This window comes from Arachis stenosperma, chromosome 2 (genome assembly GCF_014773155.1).
Source record: "Arachis stenosperma cultivar V10309 chromosome 2, arast.V10309.gnm1.PFL2, whole genome shotgun sequence".
Lineage (NCBI taxonomy): Eukaryota > Viridiplantae > Streptophyta > Magnoliopsida > Fabales > Fabaceae > Arachis > Arachis stenosperma.
This window is the reverse complement of record NC_080378.1, coordinates 4,465,052-4,491,963: the sequence shown is the minus strand read 5'-3', so window position 1 is coordinate 4,491,963 and position 26,912 is coordinate 4,465,052. Positions and strand designations below refer to the sequence as shown.

At 27.8% G+C, this 26,912-nt stretch overlaps 2 protein-coding genes across 3 annotated transcripts; both read left to right on the top strand.

The window, feature by feature from the left end:
* The first annotated feature begins 9,844 nt into the window (after positions 1-9,844).
* On the top strand, positions 9,845-12,610 carry LOC130960619 (F-box/kelch-repeat protein At3g61590-like). The gene is made up of 2 exons (XM_057886065.1): positions 9,845-10,045; positions 11,187-12,610. The coding sequence occupies exon 2, from the start codon at positions 11,205-11,207 to the stop codon at positions 12,420-12,422; it is 1,218 nt and encodes a 405-aa protein (XP_057742048.1). The 5' UTR covers positions 9,845-10,045; positions 11,187-11,204; the 3' UTR covers positions 12,423-12,610.
* A 10,206-nt stretch (positions 12,611-22,816) lies between these two features.
* Positions 22,817-26,709, top strand: LOC130960560 (uncharacterized protein At5g41620-like). 2 transcript variants are annotated; one of them, XM_057885982.1, is made up of 3 exons: positions 22,817-23,397; positions 24,934-25,026; positions 25,214-26,698. In XM_057885982.1, exons 1-3 carry the CDS (start codon positions 22,963-22,965, stop codon positions 26,504-26,506), a joined length of 1,821 nt encoding a protein of 606 aa, XP_057741965.1. In that variant the 5' UTR covers positions 22,817-22,962; the 3' UTR covers positions 26,507-26,698. The 2 variants fall into 2 exon arrangements, with proteins under 2 accessions (XP_057741965.1, XP_057741966.1); XM_057885983.1 differs by lacking the exon at positions 24,934-25,026 and having other exon boundaries at positions 25,214-26,709.
* The last annotated feature ends 203 nt before the right edge of the window (positions 26,710-26,912 follow it).

Here is a 26,912-nt window from a genome sequence, read left to right as displayed (position 1 = left end):
ATTTATTATCAACATATTAAATCTTTGAAGTTAGATTAGATTTTTCCTTTTACCTCCTCCTATGTGTGCTGTTGACTTTTAAAAATAGATGTAAAATATTTGACCTTGATCATGCTCGATAAATACATTTATTTTAGAAAATTCTTTAATGATAGCATCTTGCAAATTTATGGCATTAATAAGATGTTTAAAAATTATAAAAATATTTTTTTTTTCATTTGACATTTATTTTTCATAATATATCGAGTTTAATTGGTTTTACAATATAAAACAAATAGTAATAGTTTAATTACTCTGTTGGTCGCTATAATTTCATCAAATTTTTAAGTAAGTCTATATAAATTTTTTTTAATTAAATCTTGCTTTTAATTTTGTAATTAGGTAATTTTCTATCAAAAATGTTAAAATTAACGAAATATTTCTCTTAAAAAATATATGATCAAAGATCTAATTAGGTCTTTAATTATAGATATCTTTAATTTACGAAAAAATATTCAGTTAATTCTAATATTTTTTACAAAATTAAAAGTAGTGTGTAATGACCTAATTAAAAAATATATAAAAACTTAATAAAATGATAAGGACTAACAAAATAATTAAACCAATAATAATATTAACTAACGAGAACTTTACTAATTGAAACCCATTAATTTGTTTTTAATATTGATATTATTTTTTTATTATATATATTTTTTTGGCCTGCCCTTAATATTTTTCAGATGGTCATGATTGAATTCTAAGCTAAGGCTTGGTTTCTAATAAAATAAAGGAGAATAATATTCATCATAAGTATTAACTCTGCATGAATCCATGTTGTGATGGCAGCATTATTATAAGCTAAGGGTTACCCTTTAAGCTATATAGAATAGAACAGTATTATTGATCGAACTGTCTCTCTCTCTCTTTTTTTTTTTCTTCTGACTTTTCACTTCCACTAACACCATTCTTTAATAAAATGCATTTTAGCTTTTTTTGTAGAATAAAATAATTTAAAAATAATAAAGTCAACTTAGTAAATAAAGTTTTCATCATAATAAAAATCCCCAAACAAGATTCCTATGCTCTTGTATGTTCTTTCACTTCGATTTGTTGCATCGCATGTCACCTTTTGCAGAAACCAATGTTATTAATTTCCAAGATGCAAATCAGTTAAAGAAAAAGAAGATTTAATAAGGCTGGTGAGAATTTTAGAAGAAATTATGAGAACAATGTTATGAAAAAATAAAATTAAAAAAAAATTATTTTTAAGTCTATATATAGATTTAGTTGTTGTCCTAAAATAAATTTTGTTGGTAAATATATATTAAATATTTCAATGAAATATTAAATATAATTTTACAGCTACTATACTTATTATGGTCATTCTTGCTACTTTGCATGCTACCAGTTACACGTATAGCGTTTAGTTATTATATATTCTAAGAGGAGGTGATAAGATTATAATTATTGAAATTTTTAAGTATTTTTTCAATAAATATAAAAAATATTAAAAATTATTTATTTATTTTTTTAATAAAAAATTTTAATTTAATAACCTTAATATGTGACTTTAAAATACATGTATTGTACAATTGTTAGAATGATTAATGGCTTAATTTGTTTTTCTAGAATAATGTGCAACATCCAAGATTCTATTTGGCATAATATTGTAAAAGTTTTTTTTAATAAATTTTTGTTAATATCATCAAAAATACAAAAATGAAAAAAAATTTATAGAAAAGATAAAATTTTGATGTTTCCGTAATAAATGTATAAAGTCATTTTTATTTTATATTTTTGTATTCTTAATTAATGTCCTTAAGAGCACAAAATTATAGTAAATAAAATCTTTATACATCTTTTAAAATCTTTTCATATTATAATTTTAAAAAAGTTAATTGATTCTAGAATACTTTTATTAAAAATCAAAAAATTTTGTGATTTAAATATTACTATAATTTTAGTATTTATGTCTTTAATTTACTCTTCAAATTTTATAAAAAAAAATTATTTTCTCTACCTTGCATAGAACACTTGTTAGCAACGTTTTTTTAGAAAAAAGAAGTTAATAAAAATATTACTAAAAGAAATAGAATAATTTGGTTATTATTTATGTTTTGGATGATTAAAGTTAGGTTGAAGTCTCATCAAACAAATAGACTAAAACAGCATATCATACATGGGTTTTGTCGGGAATAAATCTTTTTAATTGTTTAAAAAAATTGAGAGTGTAAAGTATAATCTCTAACTCTTTATTATTTTTTTTATATTTATTTTTTATTTTACTTATAAAATTAATGATAAAAAATCACACTTTACTCTCTCAATTATTAAAAAAATTTGAGAAGATCTATTCCTGGTTTTGCCCTCCAAACAAATTGTATTTGTCAACACACATAACAAGACAAAATCAATGACAAGTTGAATACCACAAATAAATAAATTAATTAATTAATAAATAATCAATGACAAGGTTGAAAAGTGGATGAATGATATAATGGAGGGAGAGGTAGCAAAATTTTCAATAAACTATTTAGAAGTGACTAGTGCGCAAGGTGGCTGGAAAAAGATAGAGCCTTGTGATATGCATGCATATATGTATATATATAGTGGTCTTGCCACTACAAACACTTCACTTTGCTTTTTTTTTTTTTTTTCTCACCATTCCATGCTTTAACTGTGCATATCCACACATGCTACCCCTTCCCTTGTGCCTAAGAGTCACTACTATGCATAAATATAACTTAGTTTTCTTTTAATAAGGTAAAGTATTTTTTATCTTTAATTTTTGTAATTTTTTAAAAATATTTTTAACGTTTAATTTTATTTTTAATATTTTTTATTTATTTAATTTATTTATAATATTTTTTTTATTTGTATCAAAATTATTCTTAAATATTTTTATTTTTGCTCTTAACATAGATGGAGCGAAATAATGTCCAAATAAACAAAAAATATCAGAGACAAAATTAAATTAAACACTAAGGATATTTAAACAAAAATTACAAATATTAGGACAAAAAATATATTTTATCTTCTCGAATTTTATTTGTTTCTATAATATAAATACAGAAATATAGACTTTCAATATTTTATCTTTATTGTTATTATTAGACCTATTTTTTTGAAGAGACAAATAATATTTGGTAATTAAATATAATAAATTTTGTACTATTATGATTTAATAGTAATAGTAACTTTCAAATAGTACCTAAGAATTATACTATTTGTATCGAATAATAATTCGACTCAGCCTATGAAAAATAATATACAATACAAGAGTAATTGACTCATTTCTCTATGTATAAGGGGGTGGGATTTGGCTTTGTGTGTCTTGCATTTGATTCTTGACATGCCTTAATTTGGAGTTATCTTCTTCTTTGTAATAACTTTTCATCTTTTTTAATTTAATCACATTTTTCTCCTTTTCTTCTCTTTTTTTGGCCTAGGGCAAAAAAGAAAAGGTTCACAAGTTGCTCCATGATGCCCTCTAATGGTAAATACTAAATATAGTTTTGTTTGTTGCCAATTCTTTTTTTTTCTTTTAGTTTTAAAAAGTTGAACAATAATTTAAAAAATTGAGAAAATAACAAATAGATAATTGATTTTTTATCTCGAAAATAAATAAGTTTTCAACTAATTGAAAATACAAAAATGTTCATCACTTTTTAAGAAGTGAGACATTTAAATTTCTCCAAAAAATCTATTTTTCCTTATATATTTTGGACGAAAAAACTTAAATATCTCATATTTTAAAATGTGAAGAACATTTTTGTATTTTCAATCGGTCAAAAATTTATGTGTCATCAAATTAAAAAATTAGGAATTTATATATCTTTTTCTTTTAAAAAATTTATGCACTCTAGGCATTGCGTTTATATAAAGCATAGGATATTATTATTATCATTATATTATTATAGGATCTATATATATAACAAACAAGCTTGCTATATTTACTTAATTTTATTCCTTCAAGGCTCATATGCTTTTCTCTAAGACGATGGCATAGTTATGATCCAAGGCTAATTAAAACGAATTATATAATTTTTAAAAAAGTACTTAATCCAAGGCTACTTGAATATATATGTATATTTTTTAAAAAAGTATTTAATCCAAGTTAATTCCGTGGATTAAATGGAAGATTGGAAGTGAGCCCAATAACAGCATGTAGAATCACCCTTGCCACAAGTTTAAGGCGAAAAAAGAAAAAGGAATTGAACATCACTACTTTATTTTAAGCTTTATTAGCATATAGTTGATAGAAAACTTGAAACGGGGTTCAGGAATAGCTTAGTAAATGGATAATATAAATACTTGAATTTTTTTTCTCTCTCTTAACTCGACGAGTCAAATTAGTTCAACTATATATGTGGATTTGTTAATTTACACAAGTTCATAATTAAGTAGATTAGTAATATTTACATACATTTTAATGTGGACATAAAACTCTCACTCTTTCTCTATATTAAATTATCCACTAAAACAAACTTTTAAAATTGAACCCAAATTGTTATGATGATGATATATATAATGAAAAATAAACAACTTAGATTAATTAAGTGATTACTTACTTATTCACTTAAATATATGTCGGAAAAATTAAATTTTATTTTATATATATAATAATTTATTAGTTGAACGATAGATGAATTAGACAATTAGTTAAAATTTGAAGTTTAATAATTTAATTTTTTTTAATATATAAGAAGTGACAGTATTCAAAATCTCTATAGTAATACTATTTGATATGGAGTATTGGATTGAGAGTGAAAATTGGGATTTAATATTGTATTTGATGCTTAGAAATTATAACTAAAATTTTAGTCTCTTAAATACTTTTAAAAACGTGATGACACATGAAATTGAAATTTTGGAAGCAAAAATAAAAATTAAAATTTTAATAATTTTTTTTCTTAAATGTCTTCATTCAAAATTTTATATTCTAAATCTACCCGTCACAATCCCTCCACTACCAAGCCCTCACCTCTTACCCCTAGCCCCACTCCACTTCTCATCCCATCCCACTCCACACCTGTGTCATTACTAAATTTTACCACCAACAACAATAATAATATCAAAAAACAACAACCATCGTATCAACATATGTCAAAATCAGATTTAACAATCTCATAATATAAGAGAATTTCAAAATCAAAATAGAAAAAAGAAAAATAGTGAGAGAGATTGAGGCGACACAAAACTGAAACTGAGGCAGAGCGACAAGCACAACAGAAAATAGAGGTAGCACGACAGATCCGAACACGGCAGCACAGCCCAAATAGAAGCAGGACGTCGGCAGACACAACGCGAAACTGAACATGAGAGAGAGAGAGAGAGAGAGAGAGAGAGAGAGCACGCATGTGAGGGTGAATAAAGGGATAAGGAAAGAAGAAAGGGCCAGGAGGAGTAAGAAAATGATGGCTGACAATTTTAGTAAGGTTTGGGTTGTGCTGCCGGTGGCGGGTTTGACAGAGGTTGCACAGACTGGGAGATTGGGAGGCATGCACAGTTCAAGACTTCGAGCAAAAAAAAAGGGAGAAAGGGAGTTGATCAAACTCGTTACTGGGAGAGGGTTAGGGTTTTATAGGATAAAACAAGACATAAAGCAGCGTTTGGTTTATGTATTTCTTGAGACAGAAACACAGAGATATAGACATTAAAAATATGGACACAAATTATTAGTATCTATGTACTGTATTTGGTAAACATTGAACAAGATTCAATAAAATTAAAAAAAGTCCATATTATCCTTTTAAAGCAAAAAAAAAAAAAATCAACCACCATTGCTACCACTATCATTCACCATCTCCACCACTACAGATTCATCATCACACACAATTCACCACAAATCAATCAGCAAAAATTTTACAAGAATCAACAAGAACTTTATTTTTCAAAAGAAAAGCGAAAAGGGAGGAGAAGGTAACTGAAGAATAATATGTGAAAGGAGAAGAATCAAGGTAGAGAAAGAGGCGGCAATGGCAAACTCGAAGAGGAAGAGGGAGAGGTGGCCGTGGGATCACAAAGAGGGAAGAGAGGCGACAGCCGCAAATCTAGACGAAGGAGGAGACGAGTGGTGGCACGCGAATTTGGACGAAGGAGGAGATGCAGCAGCAGCGCTCGGATCTGGACGAAGGAGGAGACGCAACGGCAGCGACGGTGAATCTAGACGACAAGATACATCGGTGGAAGGAGGGAGGAGGGGGAAAGGAGAATGGTCAGTCATCAATGGATGGAAAAAAAGAGGGCTAGAAAAAAGTAGGGTTAAGGATAAATATGTTATTTTCAAAATTAATAAAGGATAAAAGAGTAAAAAATTGTACCTAATTGATTTGTCTTTGCGTCTCAATATTTTGGAAGTACATTAAATACATGTATTTTGTGTATACTTGTGTACTAACATATCCATCAAAGATTTGTGTCTCAACAAATAAATATGGCTTCGTTTGGTTAGCGGGTGGAGATAAATAAGACACAAACACAAATACACAAAATGACACATAAAATTTGAGAACTTGTTTGGTACTCAAGGACATAACACTATTTGTAATTTACTGTTCTAACAAAATAACAATATTATCTCTGCCACAAACCATCAACACCACCTCTTTACCATTATTTCAGTTCAAATGACCATCATTAAAACCACCATAACCACCTCTCTACCACTATTTCAATACAAATTACAACTATTAATAATAATAAACACAGAATAAATTAAAAATTCAGATCCAATCTAATTTAATATATAAACACAATTTTCAATCAACATTTAAATAAAAAATAAATAAATAATATATGAATAAAAAAAACAGAGAACTAAATGGATCTGGCAACGAAGAAGAGAAGCGGATGAATTGTAGAAGAGAAGCGGAGGCAAATTGAAAGAGCCGGAGAGATTAAGGTAGATCTATGAGGCAGATTGAGAGAGGGAGAGGGAGGCACGACAGAGGCGGCGACAGTGGATTTAGTAAAGACAGTGGAGAGGAGGAGGAGGAGGAAGAGGAAGAGGAGGAGGAAGAGAAAGAGGAGAAGAGGTGGCAAGAAAGGACAAAGGAATGGAGGCGGTGGAAAGAGACATAGAAAGTGAGACGGTGGTTGGGGTGGGAGGCATGGAGGAAGAAAGGAGGCAATGAGAAAGAAAGTGAGAAAGAAGAGAAAAAGAAGTGGATTAAGGTTAAAAGGAGAAGGGTATAAATGAAAATAAAAAAGATAACAAGGATAAAAGTGAAAATAAAAAACTGTGTCTATGTCTCAAATCTGTGTCACAGGTTAAAGGAGAAGACATAAAAAACATGTATTTTGTGTCCATGTGTGTGTCACCATGTCTATGATAATTTTGTCTCATTAAACAAACAATATACATGTGTCATCGTGTCTATATCTCTGATGGACATAGACACCAACCAAATAGATCATATGAGACATATTTTAGTGTGTCCATATCTCTGTAATTGAAACGAAAAATATAATAATAAAAAATATAATTATAAAAAATTAACAAGAATAATAAAAAATAAATTATATTCATTATTAGTATTTTTATATTTTTTTATCAAAATAAATATAAAAAATATACTAATTTAATATTTTTAAATATAATATTTTTATTTATATTTTTTTATCAAATATAATTTTGTGTCTATATATTTCTGTCTTACTATTATATCTGTGTAAATAGATGCAACCTTAGAGAAGAGGGACAAATGTCATTTGAACTAATTTTTATGGACAATGCAATAATTTAGATTAAAAAAGAAAAAAATATATTTAAACTATTTTATGACACGCGCTCAAAGCACGCGCTTATCTAATAGAATTATAGAAAGCAGCATTCTCCATCTATCCCAATGCCAAAGCCGCACTTCATTCCCTGTCGTTTTTGTCGTTTCAACAACAAAATAATAACACGTTAATGGTAACACATTATTAATTAATTAAAATATCACATAAAACAACATCAACATCAACAATCAACAATAATAATTCTAACAGTATCAAACCAATAATATAATAGTGCTTCTTAATTAGTAAAATAATATCCCCATAAAACAACATCAAAATCAACCATAATAATACTAATAGAGTAATAGTATAAAAAATGATTATATAATAGTACTACTTAGAAGGAAAAAAATCTATCAATAAATGACTAATCCACCATAATATGACAAACTATCAACTATCAAATGTTAATAATGTTTAATCAATAGTAATAATAACAATACCAATATATTAATAAAGAGAATTCAAAGAAATGATTACGCTTTGATGTCTAATTTTTAATTCTAAAACTACCCTAAATTTGCAAAATTAGCTTTTTGCTCAATTTTTATTTTTTATTTTTGTAACTTTATAGATTTGATAATAACTTCCCATCCCTAATAATGTTTAATTTTTAATTTATACAATAACATCAATTTTCACAATCAAAATGAATTAAACGCCTATTAAGTCAATTGTATATTCATAATAGTGATAAATAATAATAACAAGCCTTAAAAGATCATATTTTAGTATTTTACACTCTCAAGAAAAAAAAAATAAGAAGATTCATCCATTCATATCATATTAATTAAATGATAGTTACATTTATTATTTTTTTTATCGGATAAAATTTTAGTGATAGAAATAAGATATTAATAATAAAAAAAATATGAACTACTAACCCTTAAGAGAACTTGAATTTTGTTTATTAAGTATAATAAGTATAAAGATACAATATTATTTTAGTCTCTAACAATTTAATAATTAAGTTTTGTTAATAATATTTAAAAATTGAAACATCTTATTTTGTTATATTTTAGTTTTTTCTAGTACATTCTTCTAAGTAGTGACAACAATCACAATTATGATAGTCTTGAATCTTGATGGTGCTTTAATGATTTAGCAATGAAAGTAACAAAAAAATAGAAAAAATATAATAACAGGCAAAGTGAATAAGTGATATTGTCATTCCTATATTAATATTATCACTTTTTGTTTGTGATAAATATCCTTTATCTTCATTATTTTATTTTATTTTTATAACTTTTTTTATTGAGAATAAATTAAAAATAATATACAATTAAAGAATGACATTATCCATTAGAATGCAGCAAAATCACTCTCCTAAGTCCTAATAATAGACAAAAAATATTTAAAAAGTTTTTATTTTAAGAAAAAATAAAATTAAATAAAATATTTAAAACAAAAATATAAAATTTCAAATGTTTAAAACAAAATTAACAATTAATTTTAAAATTATAAACAAAAATATTCCTTTATCCTAAATACAATTTCTAAATTACACCATAAGACAATAATTTCAGCCAAATAATAAAGTTACTCAGAAAGAAAATATCCACAAATCCAAGTTTTAAGAGTGAAAAAATGTATCATTTGACTTGGTACTTTTCTTACTATCTAATTACTCACATTATTCTAACTATATAACACAAATTTCTGGGACAATAATTTTTAATATTTTTTTATTATTATTTAATTATTATAAATATTAAATTATTTTTAATAAATAAATTTTATTAATTTATATATAAATTTTGAAAAAATATGAATATAAATTATATTAATTTATGTGTACAAAATTTTAAAAAATATAAGTATAAATTATTACTGATAAAATTTTGACTAATAATAATAATATCTACGGACTATATAGCATTGTTCATTTATTAATGATTAATCCATAATTTTATTTATTTATTACAAAAAATAATAAAAAAATATATTAAAAAAATGGAAAAAGAAAAACAAAACAAACGCTTCTCCTTTTGGCTTTCCCTCTTTTCTCTCTATATTGAGAGTGTGTGTGTGTGTTCTCAAACAAATCTAGAGCAACCCATTTTGTTGCTCTTCCATTTTCCCATTCCTTTCTCCATTCAATGGTTTTAGTTTAGTTTTCTTCTTCAATCTCTCTTTCTCTCTCTCTCAATTCCCTTTTTTTTTTTTTTCATTCCCTTTTTTCCATTCCTTATTTCCTTCTTCTCTCTCTTGGTTTTTTCTGCACAATCCGCAAAACCAGCTGAATCAGCTCACACTGGTTCAAGAGCCTCACGAAAAAAAGGTAGATTCATCTCTCTCTCTCTCGCTGTCTCTCTCAAATGAGACTTCATCTTTTGAATTCCCAAAAATGTTAGCTTTTTTCTTATTTGATTTTCCCCAATTTTTTATGTTTTTGTAAAAAGCTTTCATTTTGTGTGTGTTTTCTGTGTTCATTGATCTCTATATGTTTTCTGGAGTTTGATGTTTGATGGTTTTTGTTTCTTCTGATGATTGGTGTCCTCAGGATCGTGTTTGTTTTAATGGGTTGTTTAACTGTTTGATTTTTTTTCTCTTGATACTGTTTTTCTTTTTTGAATCATGCGAAACTTATTTAGGGTTTGAAGCTGAAGGTTATTGTTTGCCTCAAATGCTGTTTCTTATACAGAACTAAGAAAACAAAGAAAACAAAAAAAGATGTTTTTATTTTCTTTTTTTCCTTAAAATGTTGGATTTTCAGCACCATTTTCTCTCAAGGAATCAGCTACTTGCAATGCTCTTTCTCTTTGTGAGGCATTTAGAGTTTAGTTTTTTATTTTTTCACTTTTTTTGTTCAAATGTAATTTTGTTACTTTCTTCTGTTTGATAAAAGTCCCCTATGGTTTATTCTTTCTTAGTTCTATTTTATGATCAAATTTCTAAGCTAAATCAAAGCATGTAGATTTTGTTTGTTCCTTTGGTGTTGGTTATTTCTGTGGTTAGCTGAGAATGATTTTGTATATCATATCAAAATTTGTGGGAAATATTACCTTTTTGCTAAGTTGTTTCATATGGTTTTTGTTTTTCAACCATTTAGTATATGCAACAAGAATTTTGTGGTTGATACTAATATGCTGTGCAACATACTACTAATGTTTGTTTCTAAACATCAAATAATTTTATATTTTTCGTTTGGCTAGTTGATGAATCTGAGAATTTCAATTGTTGCAACTTTATTGTTGAAAGGAGGAGATTTTTCTATATCTGTCTTGTTTTTTTTGGTAAAATCTGAAGTTTATGCCTTTATTGTCTTTTATCTGTTTCATGAAGTTTTCTGTTCTGTTTTTTGTGCTTCTGATCATGGGGTTTGAATCTATTATAACTATAACTAATTTTCCTGGATTTGTTTATTATCTTGTGTTATGATGCTTAATTGACTAAGACCTGTTAAATATAATCATTATTAGGCCTTTACTCGCACAATTATGGCGGGAGAAACATCATGGGTCAGTCACTTCTACGATGACTCGCGAAGGGAGATTAGGGACTGGGATTCATTTTCAGAAGTTGGCGAGGAAGGTGACAAAGAAGTAGCAGCTGTTTCTGTGGACAGTATTTTGCCGGACGAATTGGTGGAACGGATCTTAGCCTATCTGCCGGTTGCTAGCATTTTCAGAGCTGGTTCTGTGTGCAAAAGATGGTATGAGATCGTCACTTCGGGAAGGTTTTTATGGAACCTGTCCCATGTGCTACCACAGAAACCTTGGTACTTCATGTTCACTAATTCTGATGAACCAACTGGTTATGCTTATGATCCCATCCTTCGGAAATGGTACAACATTGAACTACCCTGCATCGACAATTCTAACTGGTTCATTGCTTCGTCGCACGGTTTAGTTTGCTTCATGGACAATGGAAGCAGAAGCGAATTGTGCATGTGTAACCCCATTACTAAAAGATGCAGGAAGCTCCAGGAGCCTTCGGGTTTTCCCTTTTCTGATTACAGTGCATTAGCAATGTCTGTCAACCGAGAATCTCACAAATATACAGTAGCAATCGTAAAATCTAGGCAAGTCCCGGATAACTTTTTCATGTGGGATATCTCGATTCATTTATACAATTCAGAGAATGCGACCTGGGCAACGGCTTTAACTGAGATTTTGCTGGGGTGGAGAGGTGGCGATGAGAGTGTGATATGCAATGGCGTGCTTTACTTTTTAGTTTACTCGACTGGGGGTGGCATACCGGACAGTCGTCATGCTCTTATCTCATATAACATCTCCAACCGATCTTCGCAAGGCAGCTTGAGAAGGAACTTCATTCCGGTTCCTTGCTCTTTAACATGTGGCCGTCTGATGAATCTGAAGGAGAAGCTTGTAATGGTGGGAGGGATCGGTAAGCAAGATCGTCCCGACATCATTAAAGGAATTGGAATCTGGGTTCTAAATGCTCAGAAGTGGGAAGAGATTGTTCGAATGCCCCACAAATACTTCCAAGGCTTCGGCGAGTTGGATGATGTTTTCGCGAGCAGTGGAACGGACGATATAATCTACATTCAAAGTTATGGATCTCCAGCACTTCTGACATACGACATGAACATTAAACAATGGAAATGGTCACAGAAATGCCCTGTTTTGAAGAGGTTCCCGCTGCAGCTCTTCACTGGTTTTTGCTTTGAGCCTAGGCTTGAAATTTCTCCATAGCTTTCTCTGATTCTCTCCAATACAACAATCACAAGCTGCTGTTGACTCTTTGTGTCTATGATTTTCTGCCATTTTTACTCTTAATATGATTTCTGTGTTCTTAACAATCCATACACAGTGTACTTGCTGATCAAGTTGGTTATTCAGGATATTGGAATATTATTACAGCATCTTAAAAATACAAGAGATTTCTTACACCATTTTAATTCTCTCTGTTTATGCACTTTCCTCTAACAAGATTATCAGTTCTTCACCGGAAGATGGTTCTTATTTTCTTTGATTGATTAAGACCAGAACTAAAAACTACAGCAAAATATAGTGTCCTTTAGAACCTAACAGTCTATCTTGCACTGCTTTAAAAATTTGTAATAAGATTCAACCATCTTTATCACTTTCCACAACTAATTGGAGTCTTATATGTAGAAAATTTAGTGCTAAGGTAAAATATATCCTTGAGCAAAAGAAAATTATTCCTCAAAATTTAAATATAACATTTGTATTTAAAATTATAATTTTTAGTAGTGAGAGATAAATTTGTAGGTTCAAAAATTTAAATATGGAATTGGGTTCACAAGGTGTATTATATGGATATAGTTCACATTTTTTTTAGGTTGTGAAAAGTGTCGCAATTTTATCTAATACAAGAGTAATTTCGTAGATTGCGAAAAGCAACTCGTTACATATGTTGTCTCTCTTAGTTTTTTTTATCGTGAAAAACAATCTATTTTATCTTTTTCTATAATTTTTAAGTTGTGAAAAACAAACAATCTATTTTATCTTTTTCTATAATTTTCAAGTTGCGAAAAGCAATATACGTTTTTTTTTATTATTCATAATAGAACAACTCATATCTCTATATGTCACTTTAGTCACTTATTTTGGTGAATTACATCATCTAAAAAATTGTTTAAAAATTAATATTTAAAATTTGTAATTTATTTTTGTTAAAATCTAGAAAGTTAGATGTGGGGTTTACTCTAAATTTGTAGAGGGACATAAGTCATAACTTTGTAATCCGTACGGTCCTTTAATGATATATTGAATGGACTTTAAGGAAGCCTTTGTTTTTATATAGTTTCATATAACATGAAATCTCCTTTGATTTATTGAAGAGCCAATGAGCAAGTTAATGCTCACAGTCTAAGATTACACACACACCCACCATTGTTGTGCAATGTGTTAATGAGTGACTGAGTGTGGTGGGTGTGTGTTGTCCGTACAACCCCATTATTTTATTTTAATCCATTTATTTATTAATTTTTTTTTGCCAACTAGAAAGGTGAAAACCTGCTCCTTTGATGACTTATATATATGGTTGGTGGAGAAGTGAGGTCCACGCCTGCTCTATATCATAACATATATATAGGTGAATTTAGTTTGAAGGGTTTGATTTTGATGTACTGACAGTGTAAAGTGTTGTTTTATACCGTCATGCAATCATATTCGTTCTTTTTTAATGATTATTTATATTATTAATATAAAATGTAGTTATTTTTATTGATGTGATATTATGTAATTAGATGTATATATAAAATTATTTTACACTAATAGTATATTAAAATTAAATTATAGGTTTAATTAATTTATTTTGCTTGGTGGTGGAGATGTGACAAATAAAGGGTTATATAAAAGGCTATGAATTCATTTGAAAATGGCCATCACTTCCCAACAATGGTTAGAATATTCAAATGGCTTCTCAAAGGGTATGGGGATTGTGATGGGAGTTGTTGCCGGTTAATGTGATTTATGTGGTTCATTCACAATAGACCAAATGAGTCACATCCCATTAGAGTTTGGCAATGACCTAATTTTTTTTGTTTGTCCATGCGGTATCTTCTAGTTCGACAGGTCAAGGATTAATTTATTACATATCTGAACTTTATTTAAGAATATGTTGTTAGCCAATAAATGAATGCATGCACAAAACAAAATTTTAATCTTAAGTGAACGAATGAACTGACCATTTGACTAACCCAAGTTGGTTGACAATGACCTAATTTAATTAAGTATTTTGTGCACTTTAAAAATTATGGTACATTAATTACCAATTGTCTTTTGTGTGTACTAACTACTAAAAATCAGTTACTAACCAATTAGTTACTAACCAATTACTGTGTATAAAAGTATGTATTTGATATTTTGTAATTTTTTATATACTATTATGAGAAAATTTGATTACTAGATTATTGTAAATTTGATTATTCTAATTCTACTATAACATATTTGATTATTCTGATAATTGATTGGTTATTTAGTTAAAGAAATCGTGAATCAACAAGTATAAATAATTATAAATATATAATAGATAATTTAGTATCTGTTTTTTAGTATATATAAAACTTATTATTATTTTTTATACATAGAGTTGTTCATAATTACTTTTTAAAACATTAAAAAAGGTGTGTTAATTTGATATACAAAATAAAATTAATACAAATAATGCGTCTCATTTTACTATTTTGTCATGTTGATGGGTATTTATAAACATTTTCAAGTTGATTATATACTTTGGTACAAATTATTGTATACAGATATGATTAACATTTTTAATATAAGTTTTCCCAAAGTATGTTCATAGTTTCAAATTTGATATATTGATAACACTAATTAAAAATCAACTATGTTATATGAACATAAAAAAATCAACTATTAAATTAAATATTTGTATAAAATATATATTAAAATATAAAATAGTATTAAAAATAAATTAAATAACATATATATTTATACATAAATATATAATGACTAATTTGATAATTAATTTTTTATATAAACATATTATTTTTTATTCAAAAATAAGAACACGGTTTGGTAAAATTTCAGCCTTTTTTAAAATTACTTTTTATCCTAAATACTAAATATTAAATTCTAGACACTAAATTTTAAACTTTCAAAAAAATAAAGGTAAAAAAACATTTACAATAAACAAAAAAAAATTGAATAATTTTGGTAAATTAAAAATTGATTTCTATACTTATTCTATTAAGTGTACTATTATTTAAAATTTAAAGAAGCTTAATATATATTTTTAAAAATAAAGAAGAGTCAAATACAATGATCTTCAAATATCACTAATGATGGATGTAACACCCTAAATCTTATTATTAATTGTCTTCAAATATCATGTTGCTTTTTTATGAAGGGAGTCAGTCCCTTCTAAAGGGAAGAAAACACTTGCTTAATATGTTCTTCTCAATTGGTAGGTCCTAAGCTTTTTCTCCTTCATGAACGTTTATGGCAATATTGCTTTGTTTTAGTTTTTGTTGGGTCATATCATTTCTCTGACTTTGCTCTTAAAACATAAAAAGTTAAAATGTGCTTTTAAGTATATGATGGTGAATTAGTACTATTATTTGTGGGGTCAAAAATCAATGCTCTCTAAAAAAAAAATAAAAGTAAAAATAAGAAAATGCAAGATTCAAATCCTCTCCTAAAGGCTAAAGAATCTCAATTAACCAATATATGAGTTTAATTTTGATGCACTACTAGTGTAAAATGTTTTATGCAATTATTCAATTACATTTGTTCTTTTGGATGATCATTTGCGTAGTTAATGTAAAAGGTAATTATTTTTGTTGATGTGTCGTTACGTAATTGGATGCACGTGTAAAACTACTTTACACTCCCGTGTATATTTTTCCATAAAAAGGGGAAGAAAAAAAAAAAACCTAGAGGGCCACCTTCCCCATGATTTATACTATAGTCTATAGATTGTGAGGTGCTGTTTATATAATTGATGACATGCAACTTCAATCATTGCCCTTTAGATTTGGCAAACTTTCATTGACATGAAATTTTGTAACAGCTCACCCTTTCCAATGATGTAATACCTAATAGATTTGCTACACAAGAATTTCATGTGATGAACCAAGCACTGTCATGTGATGACAATGTTCATCACCTTTTATTATTGTAAAAGTTGAAAATTTTCAACCTCAAACATTGTAACATAACATTAGTTTTATGTAGTATGTTTTTTGTGATGATAGCCTTGTAAAGCTAGCTAAACTCTTATTTTAAAACAAAGAAAAAAGTTACTAGTTTTAATGTATTTCCTTTTTAATATTTTATTATTTAAGATTCATAATTCTAACGAAAAAAAGTCAATATAGTTTGGTTGATATTTGGTTTTAAGATCTGAATAGGCGATTTAAAACCCTAAATCGCAGGTTATGACAAATTTAGCCTGAAATATTAGAAATTTAGAAGTTAATGTCACTAGTTTAAAACAAAAATTATTTAGTAATGTCATTTATTATTATCTAAATCTTAAATTCTAAAAAGTGAACACATTAGTAGAGTGAAAATTTAAAAGGAGTTAAAATGTGCTCACTTTAAAAAAGTAAAATCAAAATAATATTTTAGAGGCACCCAACATGTGAATGCCAAACACTAAAAGGGTCCTTTTCTTGCATCTTTATCTTTCTAATATTGGGCCCTTGTTCTTCTACTTTAATGAATAGGCCATTGCTGGTTTTTATTTTTTCTTGACCCTTGGATGATTCATTGATTCACTTCACTTTTTCATAAGCTTTATTGGATTAAAAAATAGTTAAGTTTGATGCTTAGCCTAGTGTTAGACAGTTAGTGCAAACTTTTAGAAATCATTATTCATCTACCATAAAAAAAGGAAACTATTATCCATGATATAGTAATGCATGATTAAACATTAAACAAAAACATTTTAACATATCAATTTGTTAAAAAACCTACGTTTTTGGGCTTTTAAGGTCCATAAAATTAAAGATACTTAACTCCTTATTAAAAAATGTGACCAATAAAAAGCCCATTTATGTTGGGTCTTTATTTCCTCTTGTAATGCCCAATGGATACATTGAATTTATGGTTTACTATAATGTAGGGCTTCCTTTTCTATTCATTTCCCTATTGGGTTCTCTTTGAATCAATATTGCTCTATTGGGTTTGTTAACAAATTAAACTTGAGTATGTTGACCCATAATTCATTTATATATTATAATAATTTTTTTCGGACCGAAGAAAAAGTCCAATTAGTTATTGTTATATACTTATATTACGTTGGATATTTACTTGCTCAAAAAAAAAAAAAAAAATCGAACAAAGACTTACGTGTTAACGACTCATATGCTGTTATTTTTATGTGAATTTTTTAGTTAAAAATTATTAGATGATAATTCAGTTAAATTTATTAAATTATTTAATGATTCTCAAATGTTAACTTTACATGAAAAAAATAACTGTAAATAAATTTTCACCATGTTTGATCTCTATAAAAAACGTTGGAAATGACTTAATTATTGTTTTTATGTTTTTTGGGAAATATTTAATAGTCGGGAGAATACAAAAATACATAAAAAAAAACATAAAACTTGTGAATTTGTGTTGGATCAATTTGTACGTATGACTTAATTTCAAACACTTTATTGTGTTCCCTATTTCTATGTTTTCTATCCTTTCAAAAAGTAGAAATAGAAAGACCCATAAACTTTCTTTGTTTTTTTAATCAAAGTATTTGTGTCATGTTTAAACTATTAAACACATCCTTTAACAAATTGCATGAAATAGTACATTTTTTATACATGTTATTATTGTTATTACAAGTCTTTTATTAATTTTAAATAGAATTAATAGTCAAAATAGTGATTAAAAGATTACGCGTACATCAATATAAAAAAGAGCATAGTGAATTAAATTGGTTTTTTTTGTTAGTTATATACGTGGCGTAAATGGTGTCATCTTTTAACGAAAAAAAAAATTAATTTAAGATCCTTTTAATATTTTAAAAACCAAAAATATACATGTGTGAATTTTAGAAATTATTTTAACTATTAACTCTTCTATTTGTTTGATCATGTGTGTAAAAACTAAGAAGGAATCACATGAATTTTGTTAATTCCTAAATAGGTGTGTTGTCATGGTAGCTTGGACACCAATTCAAATTTTGCCTGTTAAAATGCATACAAAGTGGTTCCTTTCATTATTAAATGTTGGACATACAATTCTTTTAGCTATTTCTCCTTGAATTTCTCTGCATGCCAAAAGTTTGATACTACTTTGGACATTTATAAATGGACATTTTTTGGGGGGTGCAAAAGTTAATACTGCTGCTTTCACTGAATGGGTTTAATTTGCTGGGACTATTTTAATGAATATCCCCTTTTGGAACTTTGATTTGATATATTGTTTGGATTGGATTGGATGATTCAACAATCCAATGCCAAATAGTTAGTAACATTGATAGTGACTAAATAAGTGTATGTCAAGTACTCTCAATAGAAAAAATAATGTTTCTTAGTATAGGAAAATTTTTTAAAATATTCTTAAAATATCAATATTTTAGTAGTTTTAAATAATGACTTTAATATATATAAATTGACGTCAACAGTTAAAATTATTAAAATATTAGTGGTTTTGTAAATTATCTGAAATGGTGATTTGAGTCTGAATATGAGATTCAGACTCTTTTTAAAGCAACGTTCGACTTGTTCTGATATTGAGGTATCACCGTCCAAGTACCTCGTGAAGAGATAAGGAGTAGTACTTACAAGAGACTCCGATATTTAAGTTAGCAAGGACTTTAAACAGATTTTTAATAAACTGTGACTTGAATATATATGAGAGGGTTTTAAATATCAATGTATTTATAGTAGAATAGATAATTATTTTTTGAGTAATTTCACTTTTATTGGTAGACAACCGTTTCCTTTATTTTAAAAGTTTGTTAAGATCTATTTTTTTTATATAAGATAAAGACAATAGAAAAAAAATTAAAAAGACAGTTACTCATTTAAATAAGTAAAGCTGAATCTCTTTTGTCACGTTCGATCTCTTATAAGTGAAAGAAACTATTATTGATGAACTTCTATCATTAATAAATTTGACTTTATTTTGAACCAGAATATAAACACTGATATTCTAGGAATACTTAAAATTCTTCTCTTAGTGTGTGTATATATGTCAATGTATTTGGAGTCATCACATAATAATGTGTTCAAGTAATGCTACTTTTCAACAAGCATAACTTGATATATTTTATAGAATTTGTAACCTTGTCTTTATAACTAACACATTATAAATTTCATACATTACAAGTTTTTTAATGCTTTTGAACACAATTGATATTTATAGTCATCAATCACAGTAGTTATAACTGCCCAAATAACCAAGGCATCTCATCTATTTTATGACTATATATGAATATGGTGCTACTAATTAATGTGTACTTTGTTTCTAATGAAATATATAATAAAAACACAAATTAAAATGGATAGAATGCATTCCTTATTACTTTATCATAAAATTTTGAAATTTTAAATAAAAGGTTAAATTTGAAAATATTAAAAGAGAAAGATGCATATCCAGTTTATGACATTAGACAATCATTACCTATGTTGAATACATAAATGGGCATGTTATCTAAAAGCTACTAAGCAAGGTTAGCTTATGGACCACAATCATCAATTTAATAATGGAATTTCATTCTATCAAAGGTGGTCCAATATAAGATAAGTAATGTGGTCCTCTCCAACTTTACTTGGGGAAGCAAAAGGTTAGTTAGGAAGTAGTATTAAAAGCAATTAGTTAATTATATATTAAAATAATTTTCAATATACCTAGTATTATAGTATTGGAAGAGTTTCAAGTGTACTAAGAATATTAGTGTTCCAGTTATTTTAACCGTTAATTTGAATTATAAAAAATATATATTAATTAAAATCAACGGTTAAAATAACTGAAATTGGTATTTTTGATATACTTAAAATTTTTAGTATAAATAATATGTCTATTTTATTCAAATCACACAAATTTTTCTTTTAAATGCATGTTGAGTTGATGCTGATTGAAAGACAGAAAAGAGCCTAAGTTTGTACAAGGTCTATTCTCAAGGACACAAAGCCCCACTTTATAGTAAAATTGTGCATGGAATTTGTCAATTTTTTTATGTGGGATTAAAAATTTGGTTTTAGGGTTTACAAATATTTATGTATATAACTTTATTAAAATTCTAAGTGATTTTATATATTATCATTTATTTTTAATATCTTGTGAATATGTGTAAATTTTAAGACACTTTTACCTCCAAATTTAATATCATTTATTTTTTAATATCATTATTAAAATTATAATTAATTTATTTAAAATTATAATATAAAAAAATTTTAACAGTTAAATCAAAATTTTGGCCAAATATTGTAATAATAGTAAATTGGAGAAATTGTCAAAGGGAATAAATTCCTTGGGATACCATATAGGGGAATGTGGACCACACTATTGTCCCTTTGTTTATGTATTCCTAAGGATAATGATATGGACCATGTTGCATTACAAAGTTATGTGGTTTAATTTTGTGGACCTTCTTAATTTATATGCCTATACCTTGAGCATTGATATAGGACAGCACACATTAATAATAATAATAATAATAATAATAATAATAATAGTTTCTAATATGTATTTTTAGAACACATAATTAATTTATTATTAATAAAAAATTTTAAATATCTTTATTTAATAAATACAAACTAAATATATTAAAATTTTAAATTTTAACTAAAAATTATTTTATAATTTTAATATATATTCTTAGGATACAAGATAATAATAATAATAATAATAATAATAATAATAATAATAATAATAATAATATCTATAGAAACCGCATGCTTAAAGGTTAAATCTTCGCTGAGTCAAATATCTTAGTGTCATAATTGCATGCATAATAATACATAGTTTTGAACAAATATTCAAAGGCCCTATAGCTAGAACTATATAATTAATATTAGCTTAGGATAGCTTAGCATGAAAGAAAACAAAATGACAAATTAAAAAATTGCATAACAACTTTTGGCTCTTTTCCCTTTTCTCTTTGGGTTCTTTGTTAGAGACAAACACTAGAAAAGAAAAGTAATTAACAATGTTCATATTAATATTCGTAAACAAACAAACCACCAAAAACAAATAAAATAAGATACAATCATAAACATAAACAACTACTAGAATTGATTAGTCATCAATGAGGACTTGCTTTTAAATATGATCTAATAGCTATCCTCTGACATGCATTAATTATGGATTTTATTTTTCTGAGAATAAAATCTATACTAGTTAAAAAGGTATTCATCAAATATAATTAGCAGATAAATAAATTGAAGTGTATCATGTTTACTTTGTATTTAGGTAAATTTTTTTTCTCTTATTTTAGCTAGTACATTTTTTAACTACTCTTTATTTTTTTTAACAATATTTTTAATTCTTAATTCTTATTAATTTTATCCTTATGAATTAACTATATGACTGCTTTTAGTTTTATTATGCTTTGAAATTATCTTTAATTAAAAAATTGTCATTTTTGTCCTAATATTTAGTTTGTTTTTATCTCTGATTAAATTATTATTATATAGACAAACCTAATATGTAATAGTAGAATTGAAAAATATTTCACTAGTGTAAAATTGATGTAAATTAAATATTAAATATATTTTTAAAATTCTTTAAACATGTTAAAATAAAAAATTACTTCACCAATTCAATTAAAAAAAATGAATTAGATACTAAAATAATAAAAATTTTGGAAACTAAAAAAACCCAAATAAATCCAAAGAGATGATGATAAGGTGAAGGAGGAGACAAAAGTAAAACAAACATAGGATGCTGGCCATGTATGAATAAGTGTGGACCCAACAAAATGAAGTAACCAACTGTTTAGTTGGTTCAGATTTTGGGAACACAACACTCAATCACTGCCTAATATTTGTTATCCTGTAATAATATATTTATAATTTATTAATAAAAAATTTAGATAAAAGTCAAAATAATTTTCAAAAAAGTCATGTATATTTTATATATGTTAATTTTATTTTCAAAAAATTAATTTCTTTAAATTAGTACCAAGTCAGATTATTTATCTAATAAAAAACTTGTCTAACTTATATTATAATTGCATTTTTAATATTATTTTGACAATTTATAAAATAATTTTATATATACATCTAATTACGAAACATATCTTAGTAAAAATAATTATTTTATATAAATAATTAAAAGTCAAAACAATTTTCAAAAAATACATATTTTTTATATAAATTAATTTGGTTTTAAAAAAATTAAATCCTTTATTAAATTAGTACTAAATCAAGGTATTTATTATATTTTTAGATATTATTTTGACTATTTATTAAAAAATAATTTAGTTTAATATAATTTAATATAATATAATTTTACACTTATATTAATTATATAATATTACAAAAATAAAAATAATTATTTTTTATTATATAAATAGCCATTCAAAGAAAAAATGCCAAATATAGGATGATAAAAAATGTTTTAAAATTTTAATATATTAAAATTAAACTCTAAAAAATATATAATAAATGATTATTTTTGTAATGTAGTCAACTGTGAAAGCTGAGGAAACTTGTTCTTTGAGCACTGAACAAACCATGACACTGTCATGTCTGAATGAAAAGAAATGAAAGAAGCAACGTGTAACCCCTTCAAAGAGAAAAAAGCAACCAACTTTGAAACTTGAACATTAAAAAGAGTAGTGAGAGAGTGTGTTATGGAGAGACAAAGAAGAACAGAAGCAGAAGAAGAAGAAGAAGAAAAAGGTAGTGAGAATAAGAAAGAACAGAAGGTTTCATCATCAGTTTCAATGGTGGAAAAGTTGAGAGAAAGTAGAAGTTTTCTGTTAAAGGGTGGTGGTGGAACTTGTTGTACTACACCACCACCTTCATGGAGACTTGAGGAGGAGCTTCCATCATCACAATCTCCATCAAAAAACAATCCAAATGCTAATGCTTTTCATCATCATCATCTTCAAGATTCATCTCTTTCTTCAAGACAACTTTGTGCTACCCTTTGGAAAATTCAATCCTACAACCAACAAACTCAGGTTTCCAGAATGAACAGCCCTGCTTCCATCAGGATCCGCCGCCGCCGCCATCGCCGCCGCATTAGACAGCTGGCTCAGCCTCCAGATACCCCTTTTGACCAGGTTTATCTTTTGGTGTTCCAGTAATTTTAGGGATTAATCCAGATATGTTTAGATTTTATGATTGAGATCAACGACTAAAAACCACTCCAATACTTGAAATAGTTTCTATCTTTTGTTTAAACTATGGTTGAAAATGATAATGTAAATTGATATTTGAGATCAACGGCTAAAACTATTGGAATACCGAAATATCTTTTGTATAAATTAGAGTTGAAAATGATAATGTAAATTGATATTTCGGTGTTCTAGTAATTTTAGCAGTTGATCACTATGTATAGTTGTACTATACTATGTTTGCCAACATCATATGCTTTGTTATATTTTGATTTCAACATGAATCATAGCAAATTAGTATCTATGTTGGATAAGATTACACTTCCCACTAGGCTGTAATTTATACTTGTTAGTCATGCTTTAAGATAGCTTAAATCTCGATTTAATTCTTAAAATCTTCCGAGTCATGGTATCCTCCTTGAAGAGGATAGGTTATTTTTTTTGGGTGAAATCATCGTATTTTTTTCACATTTTTCCTTTATGCTATTTTTTTTTGTCTTTTGTTACTCCTATAATGCTTTTTCACCTTCCCGATTAGCATATCCTCTCCGTCTTGTGTCTTTTTTAGTCTAATAAATCAAACACCACTATTATCCGCTGCTTACCTATTTCTATGTTAAGAGTATAATTAGAATTAATTAATCTAATTGATCCTAATTATACTCTAACAAAATGATTTTGAAAATTGCTATTAGATTGTATTTTAGAATTCAAATCATGTTTCCGATTTTATGTAAAATCTCGGTTTAGTCATTGCAGAGTGCCATGAATCTTTCAAGCTTTAATTTGTTACACAGAAATGTATATTATGTTCCCCACACTCACCAGATTTTGCTCCCTTTGGTATGGTTTTGGTGGTTGTGGAGACCCAACTAACCTTTTTGGTCTATGACATGCACATATATATGCCTTGAACTTTTTTGTTTTTTTGTTTTTTTTGTTTTTCCTATAACTTATGAGTTATGATAACTTTCTCCAAATTGTTTTTGTCATATTCATTTTCCTATGCCTTCTTATAAAGGAAAATTTCAGTTTCAGTTTTGAAGTTGGTAACTGGATTTTGTTTGTATATGTCAATTACTAGTAACCAGAGGTCCATAGTTCGAGTTTTCGGTAGGCGATTAAGTGTTTTAGTAGTGGAAAAACAAACAATTTTTAGCACTAGAGGATTCTTAATTATGGTTTAAAGTTTAAAGCATGGTTTTCTTGTCTCCTTAACTGTTTTTTTGTTATCTAAAATGATTTCAACTGTGATGTTGCTTTCAATTTTCTAAATTCATCATTGTTTTGCTTCAATTACTATTTTTCTTAACCTTAACATCAAAAATATTATCCCTTCATTGTGTTATATATGCAATTTCTAGTGAGGATATGATACAAACTAGTCTAGAATCTTCTTATGAAGATGTGTTATTAATCATTTTCTTTGGATGTGTCTGGATGTGCGATTAATACGATCGTTTTCCGGTTCCTTATTTGCAGAAATCATCTGCTAGTAGTTTGAAAAGGCATGTTGCATCAACATTTATTCAGCAGCATAGATCAGTTGAAAGTGATGGATGTGTTGAAATGGAAGTAAGCATATGTTTTCCCCTTTTGAATCCACATAATTTCTTTGTCACATTTTCATTCTTCAATTAAGCATAAAAAATTTCTTAGCAAGATTAAGATATGATGGATTTGGAAGCATTTTAGGCTTTAGAATTCTTGATGATGATGCATTTATTATCTTCAATGATCATTTTCTGTTTTCTTAAAACAGGCAGCACCATATAATCCTTCATTAACTCGCTCGAATTCAACTGATTTCAAAGGTATGATCGGAGAGTCGAGTTACAATGTTACAACATCCAAAGAGTTAGTCAAGATACTGAAGAGAATCTGGAGTCTCGAAGAACAGCACGCATCGAATGTATCAGTCATGAAAGCCTTGAAAACAGAGCTGTATCACTCTGAAGCACTGATGAAGGAGTTACTTCAAGAGAAGAAAATGAATAGGAAGGAAATAGAGGACTTAATGAAGCGAATTAAGGTCGAAAAACTTGTTAGGAAGGACAAGGTACACGAGAGAATCAAAACGGCAGTTAAACCGGTTGAACAAGAGCTTGAGAATGAGAGGAGGTTAAGAAAGCATTCAGAAAGCTTGCATCACAAGCTAGCTAGGGAGCTTTGTGAAGTGAAGGCTTCGTTCGCCGGTTGTTTGAGAAACCTCGAACGAGAGCGAAAAGCTAGAATACTTTTGGAGAATCTGTGTGATGAGTTTGCCAAAGGAATAAGAGATTATGAACAAGAAGTGTATTCTCTTAGGAGGAATTCTGAGAAGTGTTCTGAGAATGAAAAAGGTCTTGATAGGCTAATACTTCATATTTCGGAAGCTTGGCTCGACGAGCGAATGCAAATGAAGCTATCTGAATCCAGCAATGATCTCATGGAGAGGAATTCAATTGTTGACAAGTTAGGATTCGATATTGAGACGTTTCTTCACGCGAAACGATCCATTGAGTTTAAAAAATTCGGTTACTCCTCCCCCAAGGAACTCAGGGAAATTTACCCTTGTCAGCAACATTCATTGGATTCCTTTCCACTTAAGGAAGATTCCAGTGATACCAAATTTCTCGAGCCAAAAAGCGCGAATGGCAAAGAAGAAGTTGGCAAACTTGGCTCCAAAATGCAGGACAGCAACAAAACAGGGCTAGTGGTGAATGATGAGGCCATAGAAGTTGCACAAGAGAGTGATAATAAACCCTCTTGGACCCTTAAGATGAACTCGAGTAGCCGGTCTTCTAACCCGGCCGGAAACAGTTCATTGTCATCAGAAAATGGTGCTAAGATTCACCCTGATGAGAGTATTTGCAAAGCAGATTCTTGTGCTGCACTCAATGTTGATAACAATCTTGTGGAACTGTTGAAATCGAAATTGATTGTTTCGGATTCTGAGTTGCCGATTAAATTTCCTAAGGGGGTAAAGGAGAACACATTGATAGCAAAACTTCTAGAAGCAAGGTTGGAGAGACAGAAATCTCGCTCAAGATATAGCAGAAGCAGCACTTGTTGATGATCAGATAGTGGAGTTTCTAATGAAAAATATTTGGAATGTAATATAGTTGAAATGGGTTATTAACACTTAACACTCTGATATTTAATCAAATTCTAGTTATGTAGAAGAATATAATAATGTTGTTGTCAATGGCATTGTGAGATATATGATGAAGATCGATGTTGTGTTCAATATCACACTATCTATATGCATACCCTAGTAAGGTAAGAAAATCATACTGTATGATATGTGTATTTGACTATTTGTTGTCTGTTATTTACTTAAGCAAGAGCTTACACTACAACAAATCAAGGTTATTACTGGGATACTGGCGGTACTTTCTGGTAATTATGGCGGTTTTGACAGTATTATATTAAAAAATGGCATCTTTTTAACATTACTACGATAATTCTTTTTGGTAATT